Genomic DNA, 15,112 nt, shown 5'->3' with positions numbered 1-15,112 from the left:
TTGATCATGCCATCTTACTACAGAGGCTAGAATAAATTCTAAGTATAAAAGATAGAGCGCTAAGCTGCTTTCAGTCATATTTATCATACAGATTATACTTATGTACTTCATGTTAATGATGACTCTTCAGCTTCTAGGTTCTATACTCGCCACATTATGCATGCCTTCTGTTTGGAATGTTATTAGCAAACATTCCATTGTTATGCAGATGAGAAATAAATCTATCTATGAAATCAAATGAAACTGAATAAATTCTCAAAAACTTTTCTTCATTGCATGAAAACCTGCTTGTTCTGTAATTTTCTGCTTCTGAAGTGAGATAAAATGAGGAAAGAAGTTATGATGGCCCAAAACATCTCAAAGAGAATATATTGCATAAGCTCATTCATGTGGATTTTTTGGGTTTTCCTCTATAAATGTCCCTTTCGATACCTGTGATATAATTAATGCTGTATAAATAAATGTACACCCGTATTTATTTTCACGACTCCACTGTACTCTTTGGAAAACAAATATTCATTCAAATCTGAACTACTGAAAAGAGGGGTTCCAGGAGCAGGAGGTGAAGACGACATGAGCAATAACACATCAAGAACCTCTTATTTTGATAAGTTTTGAATAGTTTATTTCCCATTCACTCCAAGCAAATGCTGAAAACACAACTAGAGACTATATGGATTGAATGTAAATATCTGAAGCAACCAGCAGTAAGAAACACCAATAAATGGGAAAAACAAAACAAAACATGTGATTCATGACATTGATGATTATGTTGTACTTGAAGCTATATAAAGAAAGCTTAATTGAATTGAATGAAATTCAATTAAAATACATTTCTTACAACAATTGTTTAAAGTAAACTTTAAATGAATGAATAAAGCAATGCTTCTTGAACCACATCATTAATGTATCATTTTTTCATAATCTATTGTTATAATGGATGTATCATTTGGAATCATGTGCTATGTCTTGTAGAAGATGAAAAAGCTTCTTCTTTTCATATTGTGTCAGTTTCATTTATTCATGCAGATCCCACCTTTATTTTCTTTTAAGAGTTGCAGAAACCACTTAATTGTGATTAAAAAAAAATTGTGTGACATAAAATACCTTCAGGAAAAACAGCAAAAAGGTTTTATCCCACTCCATTCACCAACTGGAAAGTCTTGGAAAGTCTTGTCTAATTTCCCAGCATGCAACACCTCAGTAACTCAGCAATTTGACATACATGATAAGCTCTCCTTCCACTGAATAAGACAGAGTGAGGAACGTCATGTTTTTAGGAAGTCATCATGTAACTTCTTCAGGATTTCTTAGATAGCGATGCTGTTCTCTATCTGAGACGGGTTCAGATATGTGTAGGGGGGTTTCAGCGTTGCGTTTCTTTCATCAATCTCAGAACTCAGCTTGGACAGACCTTTCTGAAACCTCACAATCATCGTCTTCACCTCCTGCTCCTGGAACCGCTCTTTAGGGTTTTTACCCAAGAGAACCTGTAAATTGATAAGATCAGTAAGTCACAATGCTAATGAATTTCTGAAATACATGTTTTGTGTTTACAAATCCAAGTATTACTTACCGTACATGCTTCTCTTGATATATATTAATAAAACTCACCGCATCACTGTATTTTTGAGACAGCACTGCAGCCAGAAATCCAAACTCAGCTGTCTGTCCAACGGTTGGGAGGGTTTCAAAGATTGTGTTTTTGTCTGACTGCCCCTTGGTGGATGGAGGAGATTTGCGCATCAGGAATGGCGCATTGGGTACGAAGAGGATGAAGTCAGCCTAAAGTATAATCAATGACAATGATTTCTGATTTGTCGTTGTTTTATCATAAATTGTGATGCTTGTTTTCTCTCTCTCTCTCTCTCTCTCTCTCTCTCTCTCTCTCTCTCTCTCTCTTTTCAAATGCAAATTTTGCTATCTTTGATGCTCATCTAATGTCACATCCAGAGGAAGAGACCCTGCTGAATATTTGTAACATTTTAAATGCATATGTAAAAAGTGTTTTTTTTTGCTTCATCAGACATCCTGATATAATCTACTGCAGCCCCACCTGTCCATTGTTCACTGCAGCATGTTGAGCTGTCAGTGTGAAGATGATCATGGTGATGAACTTGACCACGTCCTCCACTTTTTCAAAGCTTGATGGACATTTTTCTGGAACTTCTTTTGCAGTTTCTGAGGGAACAAAGCAACACATTCATCAGGAAATCAGTCACAACCAGGCTTGCATGACGCCCTGGGCGGACCCGATTCCTGTTGGATTTTGGAAAAAAAACTTTTCAGACTGACCCTTGCGTTGTAAGAAGGTCTTTGTGCGTATCTCCTTGATCCAATCTTGGAGCTCTTCGTCTTCTTTCACATCATTTGGTCCGGTATAGTAATGCTCCACTACTTCCTTCACAAAGCTGATGGAACGGAAACAGATTTCATTTTTAATTCATATTCTGGAGCAAGAGTATCAAATAGGACACCGCATGGATGAACCCCACCTGTCTGGCACGTGGGATCACGTTACAACGTGTAAAATTGATGAAGGGGATAATATGAAAATATGACAGTGGTTAGCAGTCTTGAGTCACAGTGTGAATATCAACGGTACATTATATCAGACGTATCAATAGTTTGGTATCAGTGTGAGTAGTCAATGAAAACTATTCAGCTTTCTGAATGGAAAAATGCATGAACATTAAATCCATAATGAGAGTGGAAGTTTGCTAAAACATGCTGGAGCCCACAGAAATGATACAACCTGCGAAGCATTGACTTCCGTCAACATAAGTCCACAGACGATCACTGTGGCAGACTGGACTCGTATCTCAACCATTCGAAAGATTTTTCAGAGCATTCATTGCAGATTTTGACACCAATAAGTATCATTTATGAAGTAATAGCCACTGCTTTGAATTAAAACAAAGGGCAAACTTTTGGAGTTATTTTTAGATGATAACAGACTCGCTGTATGTGGCCCATGAAGTAAAATGAGTTTTACCGCTCATTACCGCTGCAAGAGCAAACAACATGGTCAAGTTGATCTGTTAATGGCAGCTTTGTTATTTGAATTGAGAGGTAATCATGACCTTTTGATGATCTCCCACAGCTTCAGTCCATCGTCTCTGTAGTAAAAGTTGGGAACTGATTCCAGTTTTCGATCGCTGATGTTTTCTGGCAGACAGAGGGACCTGTAGGTCATTTCACTGAAGCCTTTGACCATCAAGTCTCTCATCCCCTCATATCCAAGTGTGCTCTGAAAGAAAAGTACATTTTCATTACATAAATTCAAGGTTTCATTCATGTTTATAATGACATAAACAACAACACATTTTTTTACAGCTTTTTGAAATCAGTCAGCAAGATGTAGTTGGTGAAAAAGCCGTACTTTACTGAAAGCTCCCTCCTTTCCTAAAAGTGCAGTGCGGGCCAACGTGTTTATGCTCATAGTGAAACGGAAGTGTGGTATCAGCAGCTGCACAGACAGAACAGAGAGAAACAAAAAACTTACAGGAAATATATTTATGTCAAGTGATAATTCTAGATATAAATCTTTTTTTTTAATTGTATAGGTATCACAAAGGGACTTAAAACAAGTTTCTTTTCTTTTCAATATTAAATCTTAAGGATTTATCACTCTGCTGTATAAACTTTGTATTACTGCACCTTGTAGAGGGGATGAATTGCAGGAAAGTTGCGGAGTGTCGCAACAGCAAAGGATTCTGCCAGAAAGTGAGTGCCCAGCAGGTGATAGATGGCCTCATGCTGGATTGTGTCGCCATTTTTGACAAACATCTTGGCCAGCTGCCAGTCCGTCTTGTCTCCGGGCAGAAAGATGGGGTTCTCCTCTGAAGCCTCTTGATACAACTGGAATACACAGATTCGTTTAATGGAGGAATATGTGCATAAATCAAATATAAATGTTCGATCTCACATCTGCCATATACTGGTAGCATAGTGGATCTCAGGGGTGCCACAGAAACATACTGCGGTCCAAAATTAGGAATCAGCCATGCGATTACTTTTTTTGGTAAATACTGTGTAACTGTAAAACAATAGATTATCGATGCAGCAGTAAAAATGAGTATGAAAGTGAAATTAGGTAATTTGCTGAAGCTTAAAATATTGGAATCAAATTGGGAGTTCAATTTTGGTGTTTTTGGCTTTATTCTGCGGCATGCATGATGCTAAAATTAGGGCAATTTTTCTGAAAAACGTTCAGTTTTTCTGGTATTGCAACAAAGTTCGTAAAGGGTAGAAATCGTCTTTTTCACTAAATCCCAAATAATTTGCACGAAGAGTCATTAGACACTGAGTTAACTGGTCTGGCACATGTATGTGGCCCTTCCTTTAAAATGGGTTTGACAATTCCCATTCTTAATGAATATAATGTCAATATTTACAGATCTCAGTGTATTCCCACGTGAAAAAATATTAATTTCTTCATCTTTTTTTGTATTTCCAAGATGTTTCCCAATGTGGGGCTGAAAAAAAATATGACAGCAGGACATTTCATCACATCCAATTATACAAAAAACAGGGAGTGTGATTTGCTCTCAGTCAAATACCTGTATTGCAATTGGCTTCAGTTTCTTCTCGGAGTTCATGTAGAACAAGCACAAAGCAGCAGTCATCTTCAGACATTCACCACTGTAGTTTCTTCCAGGTATTCCATCCAATATCTTCTGGTCACAGAGGAATATATTGCCTTCCTGTTTTGAGGATAAATGTTTAAAAAAGGAAGCTCAATCAGGAACATATTGGTTTGTATTCCACAAAATGGTTAAAAAATGTATATATATATTGAAAGCTGCTCATCTTTCATACCTTGATTTGTTCCTCAAGAGAGCTTCCCTCTGGCAGAGAAGATTTCACCATGTCGTCCTTGACAGGAAAGTTTTTGGGAAGTTCATCACACTTCTGGATCACATTGGGATTCATTCCATTCAGAAACTGGTAACCAAAGAAGTCGTCTTCATCCCAATGACCGTCAACATAATCTGGAGGAGGATAAATTGGAATATGAAATTTGTCATCAGTGACCAAAATCCTTTTTTTTATCTCAAACATTACTAAAGGCCTGTTGCACAGAATCTGCTTATTTTTGTCATAAAAGATACAAAGAAATGTTATTGCTGCTTATTAAGCGAAAATATTGAATTGAATCAACATGAGGGGAAGTCTATAGATAATACAGCAATGGTGGAGGGTGACGATTTTTGAAAATGGACTCGGGCATGACGGCCTTTCTGTTTTGACTGAACTGAGCCACCGATCCGTCTTTTTTAAAAAATTCAAACTCAGGGTTGTGGTGCACTAGAGCTCGTCCCAGCTGATCATGGGAAATGAAGGAATCACCCTGGATGAGTCACTGGGTCATCACAGAGCTCAACAGTCACATTAACACATGAGCACTTACTGTAAAGGTAGAGTCATCAATCAACCTAAACATGTTTCTGGACTTCTGGAATAAATTGGAAATTTCTGGAAAAAAACTCACCAGGTTCATAATCGCTATGAAGAGACATTACTAACCATGACACTACGGCGTGTGGCCGATTGGGATCAGAAGGCAGTAAGTAGGAGCAAAATGTACATGGAATAACAAGCAGCAAAAATACCAACATTGCTTTACCTGACATGTCGGTCTTTACAGGTCTGTAAAGGTTTTTCATGTCCTGAAAGTTTTCCCATTTTTTTTTCCTGCTCAGCAGTTTTTCCCTCAATTCTAGAAAACTGTGAAAGAAATAGCAACATTATTTGTTTCTACACTGGCAATTACTATGTATTAGATTTTGATTTATAAACCCACGTCTGTATTATTTTCAAAGTGGCGAATCTCAGCTTTGAAAATCGCAGTTCGTCTGGGAGCTCGTCCTCGTTGTCAAACGAACTCAAGTGGGGTAGTCCTTTCACCAAAGCCTCCCATCTGAAAGCAACGAATATATGAAAATACCGATGACAACGATTTGTCCACATAAGATCTGTTAGTTTGATACAGCAAACAAACTCACTTGAATGTCTTCTTTCGAGCCTCGAGCTCTTGTTTCCGGTGCTCCATCAAGATCTTAAACTCCCTGTCATCAGTAACCTTCATGGCTGAGATTGAAATGATTGCAAGATCATTCAAAAATAACTAATAGGCATAGGTATTCAAAAGTCGTTTTCAACAGAAATGTGGAAAATAAAAGCGATACTATTCCTAGAAAAAAAAAAACGTTTCGTTTGAGCCACAGACCTTTCCCTCCTCTCAGCACCACCGGTTCTCCGCGGGAAATCCATCTGTAGCAGGGGAAGAAAGCGTCTTCTCCCTCTGGAGTCTTCACCACGATTTCAGAGCAAAACCACTTTTTCTCTGGCAGGTAGAAGCGTTGCTCCTTCTCCAGTTTGAGAAGCAGAAGTTCCCCCAGAGACTCTTTGCTTTTGACAGTGTAGGTCCTTGTCTGGCAATCAGTAATCAGAAATGTTAGCATTTATTTTTCCTTGGAATCTGCCCATCACAGGCAGCGCCTGCAGCTGTTCAAGTAAAAATACAATTTAGAATAGCAAAATATTCATCGTTGCATTACAGTATTTAAGTCATAGTTTTTACCTCCTTTGACTTTTATTCATTTTGTTGTATTTTTCTTTAACTTGATTTATACCATGTAGTTTGTTACATAGGAAAAATTATGTCCCTGCTGATTGTGCCCACAATTTCAATGAATTTCAATACTTTGGATTTACTAGGTTTGTGCTATTTTTAAATAACTTAATCACTTTAAAGAGACATGTTTCATTTTCTGACTGCCAGACAAAGGGGAATCTGAGGACCTAAAAATAAAGGAAGACCACAACCTGTTTTTAGTTCTTTCGTTATCAAATTACTTTTAAATCAAGTTGCAAACGAACAAATGGCACTCTACATGTATATTAGATATCACTGTTATTGGAATAATTCAGCATTTCTGCTAAATTCAACTTGCCGTCCCAGGAACGAAGTCAGGTCCAAAGTTGTCCAGCAGAGTCCTCTCACTGTATAGGGCACCGTCGCCTTCAGCTCCAATGAGGGTGGCATAGATGTAATCATATGTCCCTGCAGTCAGCATGGAACCTGTTGTCACCTGTACCTTATATTCAGGCATGGTCTCAGAAACTGCATTGGAAAGATGCAAAAAAAAAAAAAAAGAGAGAGAGAGAGAGAGAGAACCATGGAGTTAAACTGCTGGTGTCACAAAAAAAGAAATCAATTTCACACTTAAATGAGACACACCAAGGTTGCACCTACCTCTTTTGCTCTCTGTTTTGCAGCTGTGGCACGGATCTTCCTCGTCTCACAAAATCTTGTCCTCCTGTCCTGCTTTTATAGCACATCCCCTCCTATAATTCCACTGAAACCTTTTAGAGGCCACTGTTGCATTTCAACAGAATCCTTTGTTTATTTGCACTCTAGCAACACCAAGTTTCAAATGTCATATCAAAGAGTTGATCTTGTGACTACTGTGTGCATTTACCTGTTTAATGGTGCGGTGCAAACCCTTCAGGCAGGTGAGAGGTGAAAGGAAACCTTTTTCAACAAGTGATACAGTCAGGAAGGCATCTTAAGTTCAATGTACAACAGAGGATATCAACACGAAACATACAGCATAAGTGATCAAGAACGAGTGTGTTGATCAGTGGGTCCTGGAAGTGCTGGCATTGCCCCTCGAAGAGGATTCAGGTCAACAGGTTAGGGCTGGTAAGGGGCTACTTAAAGGGGCTGTGTATCATGCAAATTCACTTTTTGTATGTTTTAACCCTGTTATATAGTTATAACAAAGCGTTTTTTTTCCTTCGTGCAGGTGTGTTTGAGCTTTCCTCGTTTTTGTGCTGCTCAGAGAGGCAGCCCCTCCCGCACCCGTGAAGACGCTCTGTTTCCCATGTTGACGTCACACAGAGAAGATTGCTCCCGAGCCCCCCTCCTGCAGGCCCTCGGCAATCAGCGTTGCCGCTTTTTTCTAACTCCGATTACGGAGATAAACTTTAACCATCGTTTGAAAGCAACAATCAAGCAAGTGCAAGAGTCTGAAGGGTCTCCGCTTGGTGAGTTTCTAACAGAAAAACACGTTTCCGCGTGTCTTTGCGTGTAGAGAAGTTAGAGCTACGCCTGGTTCACACAGGACACCGAGGCAGCGCCGCGTGTGCGGCGGCAGGCGCTTGGCTGTTCATATTCGAAGCCTTTTCTGCTGCGCTCTGCGCGCCGGAGACATCGAGAAGGAGAGTCCTGGCTCTCTACTTGTTGCTGCACAGGCTCCGACGTCAAAGAAGGAGATTGTGGGTTCATCCAATCAATAAAAGAAGGAAGCGGCACGGTGTTTTCCATCATCTTGTTGGTGAACTGCGCCTGGACAGTGCCCCATCACGTGAATCTCTACCCCCCTCTCTCTCGCGCCCCCTCTCCCTGTGTGTGTGTGTGTGTGTGTGTGTGTGTGTGTGTGTGTGTTTATCTGAAAAGGGAAACCGAAGAGCAACATAATTTATGTTATTTTAACTTGAAAATTGACCGGATTCTCTCGTATTTTCTGTTCCCGACTTCCTGTCTGGTGCGATCTGCTTGATCCAGGTGGAAAAATGGCTCTCGGGGCTCGCGGAGAAAATAGAGAGGAGCGGAGCGGAGCGGGCAGCGCTGCAGAGCGCGAGCCGCTCCGCGCTGACCCGTGCCTCCTGTATGAACCGTCAGATAGGTTAACAGGGGCGCCAATCTGAAACTCTGGATTTTCAGTGAAACAGAGCATTTTCTCTTCCAGGTTTCAGAATTAGCCCCAGAGAATCTTTTATTTCACACAAAATTACTTTTACTTAGCGCCAAAAATAAATTATTGCCATGTTAAAGCCTATATTAGGGTTTGGACTAGCTAAAAAAGCATGATACAGCCCCTTTAACACAGAGATGAGTGAGAATGAGGAGTTTGGGACAAGCTCCATGGAGGCCCATGTGGGCCCTTTTTTATTTTCATACATTGAGATCCAATAGTTCAATTTAGAAATGTTAGCCGCCCAGGAATAAAAAAAGAAATTATACTTTCCGCGTTTTGATCATTTCTTTTCAAGAATTTTTTTGCAGAACGGAAATGCTTGACCATTCAGTAAGATGATAAAAATAGAACTTTTTGAAGAATGGCTTGAAGTCATGGCCTGTTAATATTAAACCCACTACTTAATGTGCAGGATATCGTGCAGAAAATCAGTACGCAAGAGTACAGCTGAAGGGAAGCTACTATTTAATTTACATTCTCAGCAAAAGATCAGGTTCATTTTTAGTCTGAAGTAATTTAAGTTTGTGTAAATACCAAGGAAATTTGTATGTGTTAACTGAGGACATGTCAGATGAGTGTCACAAAGCTCCAACAGACATCAAACTAGTGTGTTTACAATGTGCAAAGCTCACAGTAATGGACGCTATTAAAAGCTACATTTAAGATTATGTGCGAATATCAAAACAAACTAAGATCAATTTGCTCTTCCTCTGTAAATATTGGTCGTAACTGTTTGATGCTGGATTGAACAGGTCATGATAACGCCGCATCACGCTTTTTCACATATTGTAACATCAACACAGTTTACTTTGAAAAAATAACTTAGCTTAATGTCAGCAGAATTCAAATCATTACTGATTTATTAAATTGCAAATGAGTGGAACAGTGTGCTGGAGCACGACCAGAGAAAACCACGTGCATGTGGCCCAAGTGTCAGCAAGAACAAACTGCACTGATACTTCATGTGCCCACTTTGGTCATCAATAGTAGAGGGTGAAGCTGCACTTTGTAAACTTTATCCTGCTGACGTCCCGTCGTTCCTGAAGCTTAACATTAACCAGCTGGATGCTGGGACATGGCGGATGGTGCGGCCTTCACCACAGCTTGTTGCTCTTCATCCTCAGACTTGGTGCAGACTTTCAGGAGGACCTCACACACCTTGACTTGCCTCTTCTATGTGTCAGCCACCAACTGCCCACAAACCCACTTGGTGTGCATTGTCTGGTACCTCTAGACAAAAATAACTGTATGTACACCAGGTGATAGTCCCTCAGTGTTAGACCTGAACTCGCAGCATGTCCAGGATTCATTCTAACTGTTGTCTGCTGAGAAAGACTCCATACTCCATCTCTGTGCTTTGGATGAAGCAGGAATAGAATGTAAATTGTTCACATATTGTTGCAAAGTTCCTTTATCAAGCACACTACTGAAACGTTAAACAGAAAAATCACAAAAAAAATACAATAAGCTGCAAAGCCTTTATTCAATGCAAATTACATGCATCAATAGGTTACCAATCAAATGAATTTAAGTCCTGACATTATACACATCCAGGCATTAAATTCACCCTGGGGTGACATGTTTCAAGAAGTGGAAACACTAAACAGTTTGAGTGACTGATCATCTGTGGAGGGGATTAGCAAACATGGTGTAAAGTGCAGGCAAAACTTCTGGTACACAGAAATAATGCAAATTAACCAACAATCTGCTTTTCCCGTGGCTGCAACTGAAAGGCAGGAGAGTGAACACGTTCACAATGCACACCACAGAAGTATATAAATCTATTGTACATTTGTGTCTTCAAGAAAATATAATTTATCTCACTGGACTAACAAATCCATGCAAAACTAGAAGCTTTATCTTGTCCCCTTCATTCAGGGACCACCCATACCAGACCAAGTGAAGTGTTACATCATTAAGGCTTTTTCTTGTTAGCGTGATACAGGAGTGCATTTATTTTTAAAACTTAAAGTAACCAACTGGCGCATCTTTGTGACACTGGAGTGAATCTTGTGCAGCTGTACGTCATCAGGCCGGGTTGGTCAGGTGTTGACGTGGCGCAGGACGCGGCGGAGTGATTGTCCATCTCGTGCCGTGCACATGGCGGGGAGGGGCACAGGCACCGTCTTGTGCTCCACTGTGTTGAAGGGGCACTTCTTAAGATGGTTCGACATGCTGGGGATGTCAGCAAAACCCCACAGCTTCACTGGGCTGAAGGCCGTGGTGAATCGCCACACCTGGAACAGAGATAACATAAATCCATGTTTTTCAAACCTTGTTGTGACAGAGAGCTGACACCTGTTGAAGCCAGAGCTTTGTCCTAAAATGAGTTCATTATTTGGCCATGTGTTTACTTACTTTACTCTTGACTTGCCAGGACACAGTGCCATGAGAACCGGGGCCTCGTCTTTGTTCCCACTGCAGCTCCACGATGCCCCTGGTCTGGAGGAGACTGGCACACACCTCTCTCATAGTTCGTGATACCAGTGACAGCTGGCACAAGCTGAAACTGTCCAGAAATCCAGCTATGTGCCACAGGATCTCGATGGGCAGCCCACTGAACTGGTCGGACTGGGAATCATTTGGAAGTTTCATGTTTGGACAAGGCTGAACCCCGAAGGACCTGAGGTGCCTGTCATGAATCACCCTGGCCCCCTCGGTGGACGGGTAAAACCTCCGCTGGGAAAACGTGCAGCCGTAATAAGCCAGCGGACAGCGGTGCTCCATCCAGCCGTTGAGACCCGCGTGAATATCGCCATGGACGTTTGTGAAATGGGAAGAAAACTGGTCCCGACGGAACGACTGACCGCAGACAAAAGGGAACATCTGCTGGTAGCGAGGGTTTGCTGGTAGGTAGCGGTTATGCGGGACGGCCTCGACCTCCAGGGCTTCCAGAACGAGGCCGAGGCGGAGCGTTCGAAAAGGGCTGGGGTAGGAGATTTGCGGGGCGGCGTGGTCACAGGCAGAGGCAGAGGCCATGTCACCTACTCTAGTGTTAGTTACCAAGATGGCTGCAGGAAAAGTGAAAGTCTGTGTGCCAAAGTCAACATGGTACCCATCGACATACACGGTGTCTGAAATTCTTCTGCACTCTCTCGACTCCTCTAAGCAGAAAAGCAAGGCAGCTGTGATCAGATCAATCTCTCCTAAACCCAGTGGGTCATCGTCCTGCTCGAGGTCTGACGTATCCACCGCCTTGTCCTCCGTTCTGGGTCGCTGTCTGTACAGTGACCTGTCTGACGCGACACTTTTCCTTCCATTATTCAACAAACACTGACCCTGACCCCTGGAAAATGGGTGACTTTGGGCCATGCTCTGAAACCTGTGATTGTCTGAAAGCACTAATCCTCTGTCTTCCAGAACCCTATGAGCAGCCCTCTGTGCCACAGCCTGGCTGATGTGCACAGGAGGCATCATTTGGTGGTTTTCTGAATCTTGTGAGACATTGGATTTCAAGTCATCTTGAACATCGACAGGACAGGCCTCCACAGCTCCTGACATTGGTCCATTACTTGCGTTTACCATCTTTAGATCTGCTCCCTCTGGGGCCTCATATCCACTCATGCAGCCCATACAAACAGTTTGCTCTTTTATTTCACTTTCATGCAAACCACCTGCAGTTGTGAGCGTTGTTTCTTCCACTCCATTCTGCAGGCTTCCGCTGCTGCTCAGTCTGCTTCTCTGCACAGAGACGCCTGCTCTCACGCACTCTCTGCCGCTCTCACTTGAGCTAACAAAATCTAAAGCGGCGGCTAAGCTCCTCGCAGTTTCAACTGTGGCCTGATAAAGTTCACTGAAGTGCTCCTCCTTCAAGCCATTAATTCCGCTAAGAATTTTCTCCTTGGCTGAGCCTGGTGAGGGTGGTGGATGCGAGGGCGGCGGCTGCAATGGTGACTCAGACGTTGACGACGCCGAGTGGGTTGATGGCTTCTCTTTACTTACAGGGACAAGCGGCTCTCCTTGCGCCGAAGGAGCCATTGAAATCACCTTGAGAGATTCGAGCAGTGTACGCTGGTCCTGAAGAGCGAGTGCCATGTCAAGCAGCTCCACCTCCTCCACCCCACGACTCAGGCTCTCATAGCAAGTGTAATCTAAGCAGCTGACAGGCCACCGATTCCACTCCATAGTGCAGCACACCACGCCGGCTGGACACACTTCCAGGTGGGCATACATCTGGTTCCGCACCAGCACGGCGGGGCAGCCATAGCCACTGTTCAGGCAGGGAATCCTCGTCAGTGGACACATGAGTTGGTGCTCGTCAGCTTTGCAGGAGTGAAATACGGCTCCGCACACCAAAGGGCAGGTGATGAGATCGCAAGAAATTCCCGCTTCTGGTCGGACCATGCATCTCTGGTTGATACAGGACAGGCAGTGAACGTGGTCCGCCTCCATCTTTGAGTGGAAAGCTCCTGAAGAACCACAGTCCTGTAGAATGAGAGAATAATGTGAGTGACGCAAAAACAACTTTTAATACTTTACTGAGAAAGATGATCAAAAGCTAATATATGAAAAAAATCTGTAGTTTAAAGCAAATATTAAATAAATGATAAAATCTGAATTATATTTTCAGTCCTCAAAAGCTGCTGTAGCAACAACAAACCACCAGATGTCCCTGTGCTCACTGTCATCAATGCCACACACACTGGGAGAGCATTCAACTTATTCAGGCTTTGATTAGCTCAGGCAGCATGAGAAAGGGTGTGGTAAGGCAGCAATAAAACTGTGATGAATTGTCGCTGTAGGAGATTACAAGATGGAATGAACTTTTCAAAGGGCAGTGGCATTATATGTGGCCCGGCTGTGTGGTAAATGTTGCATTAGCCTGAGCTGCAGCTTCAATACAACAAGCACAACTGATATTATCTCGTTCTCTATCATAAATATACTTTACAAACAAACAATAGCAAATATCATACCCTCTTGACCTTCTAATATGAATGCCCAATAACATGGAGCAGGATGACAGGACAGAATACACCGAAAGGCAGAGTAAACCTGATCAGGTTCATTATTAAGCCATGTATTCAGGCTGTAAAATACCAGTGAATCAGTGCCTCCACTCCACCCTGGGTAAAAGTCAACTGCAGCCACGTGATGCTCCAGTCTCATTCAAGTTCCTTATTAGGAAGCTTCCAGACTCAGTGAGGAGGAGGCTGAAACCTCTAGTCATCTCTCACACTGAGGAAAATCTTTCTTGACTAGAGAGCATTCCCACACCGAAGAGAATATGAAGTCAAATTAAAGCAGTGAGCACAATAAGACCTTATACAATAATGGTGTGAAAAATGAGAAGGCTGAAAAACATGTCTAATAAAATCAAATAATGAATAATAAATACAAGTATTATTGTGAAGTTAAGGTGATCTTCTGTTAAATCGATGGGGCGAAAGTTGACACAGTGCTCCCTTAAGTCAAATGCAGTACAGACAATAATCTGAAAGAGCAAAGACTGGTAAGACCAGCATAACGGATTGTATTTCTTCATTCATAAGATCCATTTTGATAGACTACAGAGAAAGTTGCCGGAACGATACAGTCTAATAATCACCATGTTTCTACAGACCGCTTCAAAGTACTAATATTGAGAAGATATTACCTATAAAGCAACATAAGCAATAACAGCGACAACAATGCAATAAAAGATGCCAACCTTTGCTTTGCGTGTCCTAAGATATGAATTCTCCAGATTGTTTTAATAATATACTAAAGCTGAAGTTTCCAGAGAGCAAACAGCACTCCAACAAAGGATCGCACTACACTGATCTCCGGGTACAGGGCACTGCCTTCTACATACACCCTCCTGCATCGAGCCGGCTCGTTGTCAGCAGCTTTTTCTAAATTAAATCAACTTGTAATTGTTGCAGTATGAAGCTAGCACACAGAGCCCCGGCTAATGCGGCTAACAGCAGCTAACTCAAAACAAAACAGCTCAGAACGATAACAAGATGCTGAGTCGGCCTGTAAACCGGAGCCCAGCGGCTCCCCGTGCTGTCAAGACAAACTGAGACTAAACACGTTGTAGCTTCATCCGTAAACACCACCAACCTTGGAGTTAAGTGTAGTTTTCTCCGTGGAGAAAGTGCTAATGTTAGCTAGCCGCCGACATGTCTTCTCACTCAGCCTCTTTTTCCCTTCCTGAAAAAAACTTTATTGACAAAAACAGCACGGACACGTTACATTGGTAATAAAGCTGGAGTTGGAAATTACCCTCAATCCAATTTAATTTTTCACTGGAATTTTCAGATTACAAACTTTATTTATTTATTTATTTATTTATTTATTTATTTACATGGTATTGTTCCAGACAAATCAAATCATACACAAAATACTAAAACCTTTTATAT

General features: G+C 41.8%; 2 protein-coding genes across 2 annotated transcripts; both read right to left on the bottom strand.

Annotated features, from left to right (window-relative positions):
• Nucleotides 1-1,310: 1,310 nt before the first annotated feature.
• LOC115402296 (hydroperoxide isomerase ALOXE3-like) lies at nt 1,311-7,118 on the bottom strand. Its single transcript, XM_030110808.1, has 14 exons — nt 6,960-7,118; nt 6,233-6,437; nt 6,009-6,093; nt 5,807-5,923; nt 5,630-5,730; nt 4,822-4,994; nt 4,563-4,706; nt 3,661-3,861; nt 3,383-3,469; nt 3,084-3,250; nt 2,296-2,411; nt 2,057-2,160; nt 1,615-1,785; nt 1,311-1,490 (listed from the first exon to the last, which is right to left on the bottom strand). The coding sequence occupies exons 1-14, from the start codon at nt 7,116-7,118 to the stop codon at nt 1,311-1,313; spliced, it is 2,010 nt and encodes a 669-aa protein (XP_029966668.1).
• A 3,114-nt stretch (nt 7,119-10,232) lies between these two features.
• Nucleotides 10,233-14,891, bottom strand: LOC115402405 (F-box only protein 30-like). Its single transcript, XM_030110936.1, has 3 exons — nt 14,814-14,891; nt 11,127-13,193; nt 10,233-11,005 (listed from the first exon to the last, which is right to left on the bottom strand). The coding sequence occupies exons 2-3, from the start codon at nt 13,158-13,160 to the stop codon at nt 10,811-10,813; spliced, it is 2,229 nt and encodes a 742-aa protein (XP_029966796.1). The 5' UTR covers nt 13,161-13,193; nt 14,814-14,891; the 3' UTR covers nt 10,233-10,810.
• Nucleotides 14,892-15,112: the final 221 nt, after the last annotated feature.

The sequence above is a fragment of the Salarias fasciatus genome, chromosome 15, assembly GCF_902148845.1.
Source record: "Salarias fasciatus chromosome 15, fSalaFa1.1, whole genome shotgun sequence".
NCBI classification, from domain to species: Eukaryota; Metazoa; Chordata; class Actinopteri; order Blenniiformes; family Blenniidae; genus Salarias; species Salarias fasciatus.
Note: the sequence above shows the minus strand (reverse complement) of the source record. Positions and strands in the feature narration are given on the sequence as shown.